We start from the raw sequence: 11863 nt of genomic DNA, 5'->3' as shown, positions 1-11863 counted from the left end.
TAACATCTCCAGTGGGATTTACATAAGTAATAAAAAAAGACATGGTCAGTGAAGAGCGCTGAGGCGTTCCTCCGGCAAAACAGGTCATTGGATTCAACAAATGACTAAAGGTGATATGCAACTACTGTTTCCAGACGACCTGACAGTAGGGACTTAAAAATAAAATATTTAAATCTCAGTCTAACTATGCACATGACAAATGAAAAAGTGTATCAGCCAGTCCCGCCAGCCCATCATGGCTGATACACAAGCAGATACAAAAGAGAGGTATTTTATTAAATTCCTGATTCACCTACCCTCGATAGCCCTTCTGTTCGATAAATTGTTCCGTTGTGAAGACAGCAACATTCATGTTGTATGCAGTGCCTTGGAATTGTGTTTTTCAAAGTCTATAAACAAAAACATGTACCTGAGCACTAGAGCCATTTATTATCCACCTGTGGGGTTTATTCCTATGGCATTTCATCTTGGACCACTAAGAAATTGTCATATTCATAAATAGTGAATGCGAATTCCCAACAACGTTTATGATCCTGCATTGCTATTGGGTGTGTAAGAATTTAAAAGAAAACTTGTGCCAATGCACAGCCGCAGAAATGTCAAGGTGAAGGCTGCGCTTTCCATGGGATTTCACCATAATAATATTACACAATATTCTTGCGTGTGTATCTCGGGCAACAAACGGAGATTGGAATTAAATTTAAGTGACTTAAAATACAAATAAGATGCATTCAGAAACGGAAAGTACAGAATATTTTGCTGGAAGTTTACATCAAAATTTCGCAATACTTTTGAAAGCGCCACATAAATGGATAGCACATGAAAGCACATTGATTAACAAAGCTGCAAACCATGCAAGGCTTGCCTGTTGAAATCATTGTTTCGTCTTTAAACTGTGTAAAAACTACAATAGAATTTGACTTGATATATAACAGCATTTTACTTCATAGAGGAACGTGAGCTGCGCTTTCTGTAGGTTCTGTAGTGCCTCTCAGTCATGAAAATGTTTGTTAGTTATCTGGTGAAATCAAAGGTGGAAAGCATAACGGGGGGCCCTGAGATTCCTGGCAACCAATGAATAAATACTTAACCCATAAGCCTTTTCCCCACCCAAAAAAATGTTTTGATGGCAGCACTTGTGGTCTGATGCCGAGGCGCTGTTGAGTGCGCCTCTTGGGAAGGTTAGTCCCAGTGCACAGCAAGGACTGCAGGGGTCAGTGTTAGTCTTTGGTGATATTATCTGAGTAATAAAAGGTGTTTTGATGGTACTTCATGGTGCCCTTCTACACACAGCAAAATAACTGTTTCAATAATCCATAATACCTACTATTGGAAGGGCTGGGTCGGCCTTGAAAGGATTTTAACTCTTGACCAGCAGGTCGTAGGGGATGTTAGAAGTGATCATTTAACTGTGGGAGCCATCTCACCAGAATGTGTCAAGAAACCACCGAACACGAAGATGGGATTGACTGTGCGAGCTGTGGCCTGGGAAGTTTAGCAGTTACAGTGGAACCTGATTTTACCAGGAAGCTCGGTTATGACGGGATTATTCAAGTCTGTTCCTGGCTGCTTTTTTTCAGCTGTGAAACTGTATTTCATTTTTACACGTTTTCCTCTATTCAGAAATAATGCTATTTATTGTACAATGCATTGATTCTGAAGATCTGTATTTTACATTTTTGATGATGCTCCAATTCTCGTTTGAACCATTCCACAATCAAACCACAAGTTGGCCATCAATTCCATAAAGTATAATTTGTGAATATGATGCACAGTGTATTGATGCACAGTGCCCTACAAGAGAAGCTGCCCCCCCTAAAATACATTTAAAAAAACAAAATTAGAATGATATTGCAGGTCACTGAGGAGTTATTTTATTAAATAGAGAACTATAGGCAAAGGCCTAATAGTTTTCGGTGTTCATGAAAATCAAAAGAGGGTATTCTTTTAACATTAGGTAAGTGGTATATTATTCACCATAATATGTGGCTCTCCTACCGCTCTCCTTTAAACTCTCTGTTCAACGATGAGACACTGATTGCGATTAGGGGGAGTGGTACTACCACAACTGGCCTGTTCTTGTACCCGAGGGATCACAGGACCAGATTATGCCAACCGGTAGTTCCAGCCCTTGGAATCATTTGAGTACGTGGCTCAAACAGCAGGCAAGTGCCATGCCGTCATCCCTGCAGGCAAGTGCCATGCCGTCATCCCTGCCAACAAGTGCCATGCCGTCATCCCTGCCAACAAGTGCCATGCCGTCATCCCTGCAGGCAAGTGCCATGCCGTCATCCCTGCCAACAAGTGCCATGCCGTCATCCCTGCCAACAAGTGCCATGCCGTCATCCCTGCCAACAAGTGCCATGCCGTCATCCCTGCCAACAAGTGCCATGCCGTCATCCCTGCAGGCAAGTGGCATGCCGTCATCCCTGCAGGCAAGTGCCATGCCGTCATCCCTGCCAACAAGTGCCATGCCGTCATCCCTGCAGGCAAGTGGCATGCCGTCATCCCTGCAGGCAAGTGCCATGCCGTCATCCCTGCCAACAAGTGCCATGCCGTCATCCCTGCCAACAAGTGCCATGCCGTCATCCCTGCAGGCAAGTGCCATGCCGTCATCCCTGCAGGCAAGTGCCATGCCGTCATCCCTGCAGGCAAGTGCCATGCCGTCATCCCTGCAGGCAAGTGCCATGCCGTCATCCCTGCCAACAAGTGCCATGCCGTCATCCCTGCCAACAAGTGCCATGCCGTCATCCCTGCCAACAAGTACCATGCCGTCATCCCTGCAGGCAAGTGCCATGCCGTCATCCCTGCAGGCAAGTGCCATGCCGTCATCCCTGCAGGCAAGTGCCATGCCGTCATCCCTGCAGGCAAGTGCCATGCCGTCATCCCTGCCAACAAGTGCCATGCCGTCATCCCTGCCAACAAGTGCCATGCCGTCATCCCTGCCAACAAGTGCCATGCCGTCATCCCTGCCAACAAGTGCCATGCCGTCATCCCTGCCAACAAGTACCATGCCGTCATCCCTGCAGGCAAGTGCCATGCCGTCATCCCTGCAGGCAAGTGCCATGCCGTCATCCCTGCAGGCAAGTGCCATGCCGTCATCCCTGCCAACAAGTGCCATGCCGTCATCCCTGCAGGCAAGTGCCATGCCGTCATCCCTGCCAACAAGTGCCATGCCGTCATCCCTGCAGGCAAGTGCCATGCCGTCATCCCTGCAGGCAAGTGCCATGCCGTCATCCCTGCAGGCAAGTGCCATGCCGTCATCCCTGCAGGCAAGTGCCATGCCGTCATCCCTGCAGGCAAGTGCCATGCCGTCATCCCTGCAGGCAAGTGCCATGCCGTCATCCCTGCAGGCAAGTGCCATGCCGTCATCCCTGCCAACAAGTGCCATGCCGTCATCCCTGCCAACAAGTGCCATGCCGTCATCCCTGCCAACCTTTTTCTCGGACAATGGGGAGTGCAATGTTACCCCTGATAGGAATATTCTTCCCACCCAAATCCTCTCTACACACATTTACCCCTTGCTTGGAGCAGGCGGCAGCTGTGTGCGTTAAACCCCTTGGAATAGGGAACACCATGTAGAATTCCACACATTAATTTCGTGTCTGCAAAATGATTCCCACTGCCAAGGGTGTAACTCACAAAAGGCAGAACTCCATGGGGGCATACCAGCAGGTGGGAGTCATTCTGGCCGCTGGGAATTTCAGCATAACATGCTGCCCAACTCACAGTCCGGGTCTTACTCGCTCCTAACCATGAAAGAGATCTTCTCGTTGCAGATATGTAAATAAATGTGGAACAAGTGCTGTAAACACGAGCACACCCATATGCAGATTGTAATTTGTCACAACAAAGTCGCCTTTGGTGTTAAAAATGAAGTGAAATAAAGAAACACACTTCCATAAATGTCTCCTTATCAGGGAACGTCAGGATTTTTATGGAAAGAAAAAGAGGGGTGTGGAAACCACGCTTCCTAATTAGTTGTGACAATTGATATCCTGCAAGGGAAGCTATGTATCCCAGAGTGTACCGCCACTGCCAGCAGTCACAATTCAGCTGTAATAAATGATTGCAGTAGAATACTGGTGTTGTTCTCTTATTTTACAGTGCATGTAGAGGTTACAAAAACAGTTAACATGTATGCCGGCCCTTTCATTCCATTACAGAGTTCTAGTCTGCGCACATCACACACCACTTGGAGAGGGTAAGGCGACATTGTAGACGTAGAGCACATGCCACGCACTACAGATCATTATACTATAAATATGTTACTTAAGCTTTCCATTAGCTGGGCCTCATAGATAACTGGACTGATGTAAGCGCCGAATAAGGTTTTTGTTTTTTTAAAACACACTGCTCTTTGTGAGATACCTGTCAGCCGTGCAATGTAGTGCTTTAATGACATGCCTTTCGATCATTTATAATAATTTAAATCCCTAAATGAGAAGAACTAATTAATGTTTTCCTTAAGATGTTCCTATTGGACGTTGATTTTATGGTTTGAATATGTTCCTGTCTTGACCTACTACCTCTCTTCTGTGTTTAAGTGTGGGTCCGCTTAAGAGGCAGTGATGACTTCCAGAGACCATACAGCAATGATAAACCTAAAGACCCAAGTCATAAAGTTGTTTCTGTCTGTAGCTGTGTCTTACTGCTGCGTTAAGTGTAAATTACTCCCCACCATCTAGGTCTGATTAACATTATTTTCTGTTAAGACATCTCCTACTCATGGAATGTTATGAACAAGTTTGACCCAAGTCTAGAGTAAAACGCAAAAAGCTTTGTGAATGTGACACTGTATTTGGGTGGGTGGAGAAAGTTACTTGAAAGGGTCATATTTCTACAACGCACTGATATACAAACTTTCTGGAATGGTACAATTTGTATTCCTTTGGGAAGTAAAACGTTCCAACATTTTTTGGACCTTGACTATTTACCCCAAGCAGCATCATTTTCGTATCCCTACCCCTTTCAAAATAATTTAGAAGGTGTCTTGAAACGTTGTCCTAGTCGAAATGTAACATCTTAACTGGTCGTTTATCTACATTGTTCTTGCTTGTGACCGTGTGAACTAGTGCATCATTGTTCTCTTAAATTCTATTGGTCTCTTAAACCCTGTGTAAGTTGTATTGTATGTAAATGTATCACTAGCAATATGGAGCATTATTTGAGGGCGGGGGTGGATGTGTGAGGTACACTGACATTACCACCGATAGTGGGTTTCAAAGTATACGTAAGAATGTGGGTGGGGGGCAGGACTAACGTTGTTACAGTCCACAGGGCAAGGGCACACTGATAGGGCCAATGGCACTTTTTCTTCTTTTTTTAGGTATTTACAGGGAGTGCAGAATTATTAGGCAAATGAGTATTTTGACCACATCATCCTCTTTATGCATGTTGTCTTACTCCAAGCTGTATAGGCTCGAAAGCCTACTACCAATTAAGCATATTAGGTGATGTGCATCTCTGTAATGAGAAGGGGTGTGGTCTAATGACATCAACACCCTATATCAGGTGTGCATAATTATTAGGCAACTTCCTTTCCTTTGGCAAAATGGGTCAAAAGAAGGACTTGACAGGCTCCGAAAAGTCAAAAATAGTGAGATATCTTGCAGAGGGATGCAGCACTCTTAAAATTGCAAAGCTTCTGAAGCGTGATCATCGAACAATCAAGTGTTTCATTCAAAATAGTCAACAGGGTCGCAAGAAGCGTGTGGAAAAACCAAGGCGCAAAATAACTGCCCATGAACTGAGAAAAGTCAAGCGTGCAGCTGCCACGATGCCACTTGCCACCAGTTTGGCCATATTTCAGAGCTGCAACATCACTGGAGTGCCCAAAAGCACAAGGTGTGCAATACTCAGAGACATGGCCAAGGTAAGAAAGGCTGAAAGACGACCACCACTGAACAAGACACACAAGCTGAAACGTCAAGACTGGGCCAAGAAATATCTCAAGACTGATTTTCTAAGGTTTTATGGACTGATGAAATGAGAGTGAGTCTTGATGGGCCAGATGGATGGGCCCGTGGCTGGATTGGTAAAGGGCAGAGAGCTCCAGTCCGACTCAGACGCCAGCAAGGTGGAGGTGGAGTACTGGTTTGGGCTGGTATCATCAAAGATGAGCTTGTGGGGCCTTTTCGGGTTGAGGATGGAGTCAAGCTCAACTCCCAGTCCTACTGCCAGTTCCTGGAAGACACCTTCTTCAAGCAGTGGTACAGGAAGAAGTCTGCATCCTTCAAGAAAAACATGATTTTCATGCAGGACAATGCTCCATCACACGCGTCCAAGTACTCCACAGCGTGGCTGGCAAGAAAGGGTATAAAAGAAGGAAATCTAATGACATGGCCTCCTTGTTCACCTGATCTGAACCCCATTGAGAACCTGTGGTCCATCATCAAATGTGAGATTTACAAGGAGGGAAAACAGTACACCTCTCTGAACAGTGTCTGGGAGGCTGTGGTTGCTGCTGCACGCAATGTTGATGGTGAACAGATCAAAACACTGACAGAATCCATGGATGGCAGGCTTTTGAGTGTCCTTGCAAAGAAAGGTGGCTATATTGGTCACTGATTTGTTTTTGTTTTGTTTTTGAATGTCAGAAATGTATATTTGTGAATGTTGAGATGTTATATTGGTTTCACTGGTAATAATAAATAATTGAAATGGGTATATATTTTTTTTGTTGTTAAGTTGCCTAATAATTATGCACAGTAATAGTCACCTGCACACACAGATATCCCCCTAACATAGCTAAAACTAAAAACAAACTAAAAACTACTTCCAAAAATATTCAGCTTTGATATTAATGAGTTTTTTGGGTTCATTGAGAACATGGTTGTTGTTCAATAATAAAATTAATCCTCAAAAATACAACTTGCCTAATAATTCTGCACTCCCTGTATGCACACTGGAAATCAACCACTGCAAGTTGTATGTCAGCTGAAAACTGTCTATTATTTGGTGTCCGTTTTGCATTTTTTTCTTAACTGCTACTTGTATTCCACCGGAAAAAAAGCTACCTGAGCAGCATTGAACTTGCATAATTTTCAATAAAAAGGAAACTTGACATTCAGAATTATGTTGTACTTTATGCATATCGCATTGGTTCTCTTTCACTGTACTCCATTAACATTCACTGGAACATAGTCATGTTTATAAAGCCATTTTCTATTTGTGAATTATTTCATAATTTCAAAAAAATATTTGAGCTGACAAAGGTAATGCATTTAATCACCAAAACAAGATTTCATTAAAATCGATTCTTGTAAATAGTGTCTTCTATTTACCAACATCAAGCGTTCACTGTCTACCAACTTATAAAATAGCACATAGAAGTATAATACATGTTTATTCCAAAAATAGCAAGCATCAAATTAAGAAAATTCAAATTGTCTAATGTATGGACCAGATCTTTGCTACTTGGCCAGTAGGAGCATGGGATCCAGATATTTTGGTTCTAAGTTTATACACTTTTCTCAGTGTAATGACAATATCACAGGCAGAAGCCCACAGATGAGCACTAACCCACAGATCAGCACTTCAAAATGTCTGCCTTCCCTAAGATCTTGTACATTTTCTAGGCCCTCCCTATCCCCCCTCCTAAAGACTGAATTGGCACAACTAACAGACCTCCGCAGATCCTTCATCTGAGCTGGGAAAAGACCCAGTCTCCACACCACACTAACATGCAACATCCAAAACATGGGGGCCAAGGAATACCAAATGTCTGCCTCTACTACCCGGCCACCCAGGTGCGATATGTACTGGAGTGTCTTCAAAACGAAACAGGCAACCTATGGTGCTTCATAGACCAGAATATGACTTCTTGACCACTTGCAGAGGTCCTCTGGCTCCCTCAGAGCCAGAGGTGCTGCAACCTTTACATTTCCCCTGTTGTTGAAGTCATCCTCGACACCTGGGAATACCTCTCCTGCTACAAGGGGACGACTACTAACCCACCCCACCTGACCCCGATATATGAGAACAGAGACTTCTCAACAGCTTTAGAGGGATGTAGATTCCAGATATGGATCACAAAGGGCTCCGATCGACTAAGGAATCTATTCCATAAGGGATCTATCTGCCCTTTGAAGACATTAAACAGACATACCTTATTTATGAATGGGGGAGGTTCCATTATCTACAGATCAGGCAATGGGTTCTCCAACCCCACATAAAGCAGCAGCCATGAGACTTCTCACATATATGGAGAAGTTCCCACAGAGCTTCACAACCCCTGACATTTGATTTCCCAGCTATACTCTACTGTGCTAATATTCCCCAAGCACACACACTATAGGAAAAGTTAGGAAGAGACGTGTGTTGCTTTAGATGGTAAACAATGGGATATGATCCATACACACAAACCTAACTTTGCAAATCACACCCAGGAGAGAGAAGCCCTCTATAAGATTATATACGTATGGCATCACACACCAGCATATGACCGACGGGGCCTATACATCACATCCATCCTGTGGACTTGCCTCAGTTTGGCCCGCTTTTGGGAAGGTATTCTAGCCACTACAGTGGACATCAAAGGGACAATCCTAACTAATGATCCTGCGTCAATCCTCCTGGGGCTGCCCTAGAAGAATGCTTATTCCCTTTACTCTCTTAATGGGAAAATAATTTTCCACCTCCTGGTGTCGAGGGGTGGGATGGGTTGTAAATTTGGGGGCATCTCAGGTTACCGTGTTTGGGAACTTTGATTATTTAGGTGGGTATGCAGGCCTTCTTATGAACGGAAACAAAAACAAAACTGAAACTAAAAGAGGATATACTCACCATAAGTAAGAGAGGTATAGTCTTACTCATCCTATTACACAATTGTCTTGCTTTTAAATCCTGCTCATTAAAACTGAAAGATGGGACCTGTATAAGAAGGAGACCTACAGTGTATACCTCTTTTTTTTTTTTAACAACAATGGACCTTAATATTGAAAGTGCCTGGGATTGCACACTTGGCATAGTTAATTATTACAGAAGGGTCTGTAGAAGCTTGTGTGGCCCCTACTGTAATATGGATCATGCTGGAGCCACATATACACTGCAACGGTCACATAAAGGTAGCGCACAGATCCCCCACCCCCCAAAGGAGCCCGTAAGAAAGAGGAAAAGGAGTCCCAGGGTCCCTTCAGGCATCCCAAGGTAGGCAGGTGTAGTCGCTCACTGAACCCGCCTGACGGGGCATTCCTGCCCCATTTAATCTGAGGCCGGGACTCTGTCTGCAGTGAAAGATAGATTGGTGGCTTCAAACATCCAGTTCATCTTTCACTAATGTGTTCTTTGGAGTGCAGACACAGATTTGCACCTACACGTTAATTGTAATAAAGCATTCCGTCCCAGTCTGTGCCTGGCACACCTAGCTACTCACAGATTACCTTGTGAAAGAAATTCAACTCTCCAAAACTTTAATCATCTGTGACTTTCAACCAGGATCAGCTCTGTCCCTCATTACATTCACATTGGTACGAACTACCTTCAGAACCACACCAGAATACTACTGTAGGCTTTGAACCAAAACTGACAATGATGTATTTCATAATCACTGACACATAACAGTAAACACAAACATACTGAACGGCTACATTTCCCAAATAAATAAAACTCTGCAAAGTCTTATTAGTTTTGCCTAAACAGTGACGGAACTCCTGGTAGGTTCTAAAAAAGCATAAAATGGGGTCATTGTCTGAGCTGCTCCTGCGAAGCGACAATTGGAGAAAACACACTGTAACCCACTATCATGGGTCTCAGCCACTGACTGAAGGATGGCCCACATGGCTGATTCAACAATAACACTTTGCCCCAGGAAGCCACCTCAAGGGAACACCTCTTGTAATTCAATATTAACTATAACCAACTGCATGCATGGATCTTGAGACTGGAACCGGGCTTAGTAGTAGAGTTCACCAAGAAGCTCCTACCTTTAATACATTTCGTGTGACTATACATTACCCTAATGTTTACACTTAGCACAATGTCTCACATGCTGTTTACCGAAAATCATTTTTTTGTTTAAAAAAAAAAAAGAAAAATGAAAATGTTAATTAACTTTGGTAACACCTTTTCTGGTAAAGACTCTATCTACCCGCATATTCCTCATCTTTTGAATTTACCCAGGTGTCAGACTGGATCTGTACATTTTTGCCTACCATTTACCTGGCACGCTGACAAGTGAAGTCATGCGTCATGTTTCTACCTCATGCCCCTTGGTCCCACGAGAAAGTGACTTTGGGACTGGTAAATATGCCACATGTGTCAGTTTCTTTCTGAATTTCGTCTGTGCCAACGTATGTGGAGCCTATAGAAACTAATGTGAAACAGTGTGCAGAACTTTTGAGATGGAATCTTCTTAAGACTGGACTGAATAAAAATATTCTGTAGAACTGGGAAAAGCGGGGCCAGATGAGGAACCTGCATTTAGATAGTCTCTACCAAAAAAGCTGTTAATAAAGGTAATTAACTTTTCCTTCACATTGAGACATCTAACTGCAGAATTCTTAGCTTTTGAATAGATGTACATCTCCTCAGATGTTGAATGGCTCAGACCAAGAAAATCCTGCAGGACAGATTGGGTGAAATGCCCGTTCTGCCAGACCTGGATGTCCAGACAGTAATGGTTGGTGAATGACTGGAGCAACACCTGCATAGAAGCCTCACAGATGTTCAAGACTTGCACACCGCATCTGCCCTTGTACAGCGAATGAGTAAACTTTCTAGGGTCTGTTTCTTGACTCGTAACAGATCATAATACAAAACACAACCCATCTAGCGATGATTCTTTTCTGTATTGCTTTGCCATTCTTTGAAGCAGAAGACCAGACAGACTGTTGCTCCTTCTGTCTAACTTCTCTGGTCCCCTAGACATAAAAACTAAGGGTTCTCTTAGGATCAAGTTTACAGGTTATAGCTAACTTGGGACCTTGAGAAAACCTATGCATAAAGATCAGTGGTCTCAAGGCCATGGAAATCACAATCAATGTACAAATACATCGAAATGATTAATTTATTCAACAGTATATTAAAAAAACATTAAAAACAATGTGACAGCGCAGTGGTTGTGTCATGAGAAACATGCTCGGTGCTCTCATACAAGTGATACACAGGTGTGACAATACATGATCAATGGTGTGTATCAAGAACAATACTGCCTGTTTTATTCTTATGTACAACCAAACTGGATTTGTAGAACTAGTCAACAACGTTTCAATCCTTTAGACAGATAGAAGATTCATCAGGTCATTCAGAATACATGAGCCCAAGAACAATAGAGGACTGAGAAAGCACAGAAAATATAGTGATACAGTAGAGGTGGCAATAGTATGCAGGTCCAATGTATACAATAAGTGTTTACTCACTGGGGTCTATTCAAACATTGCTGAAGACAAACATGGGCTCAATTCAGCTACACTTGTAGATTAAAAATACACAAGATATCAGCAAAAATGGCAGGAAAAAATTGTGGGAGGGATGGACATAGTGAATGAGATTAGAGTCAATCTCAAGAGCCTCAAAAGTACCTGTGCAGGAATTGTAGAGACTCCCACATTCATCAAAAATTCCAGTGTAGTTTGGATGGGATTTAGGGGATCTAAATTGAGGTGTCAGAAAATATTATTAGCCCAAACAATTGGTCAATAAAGAAATTATGGAGGAATAAATGCCCTGTGCTGCTTCTAGAATGTAAACTGGCCTCCAAAGGAGTACCTCAAGATCTTCCTAGACAGCAGCCAATACTGCTTGAAAGGAGAGTTCAGGGAAGACGGATGGGTATGCTCCAAAAGATGGCTGCTTTTCCTGGTAAAATAAATGAAGGAAGGACTGCCCTAAATATATATACTCGGGGTCATGAAAACAGAGA

At 43.3% G+C, this 11863-nt stretch overlaps 1 protein-coding gene across 1 annotated transcript; it reads left to right on the top strand.

Annotated features, from left to right (window-relative positions):
* Positions 1 to 2174: 2174 nt before the first annotated feature.
* LOC138254848 (uncharacterized) lies at positions 2175 to 3554 on the top strand. Its single transcript, XM_069205823.1, has one exon. The coding sequence runs from the start codon at positions 2175 to 2177 to the stop codon at positions 3552 to 3554; it is 1380 nt and encodes a 459-aa protein (XP_069061924.1).
* The last annotated feature ends 8309 nt before the right edge of the window (positions 3555 to 11863 follow it).

Source organism: Pleurodeles waltl, chromosome 1_2, assembly GCF_031143425.1.
Source record: "Pleurodeles waltl isolate 20211129_DDA chromosome 1_2, aPleWal1.hap1.20221129, whole genome shotgun sequence".
NCBI classification, from domain to species: Eukaryota; Metazoa; Chordata; class Amphibia; order Caudata; family Salamandridae; genus Pleurodeles; species Pleurodeles waltl.
Note: the sequence above shows the minus strand (reverse complement) of the source record. Positions and strands in the feature narration are given on the sequence as shown.

What these genes read in the sequence shown, in the direction of transcription:
- LOC138254848 (XM_069205823.1), top strand. Translation starts at nt 2,175, where the DNA reads ATGCCGTCATCCCTGCAGGCAAGTGCCATGCCGTCATCCCTGCCAACA.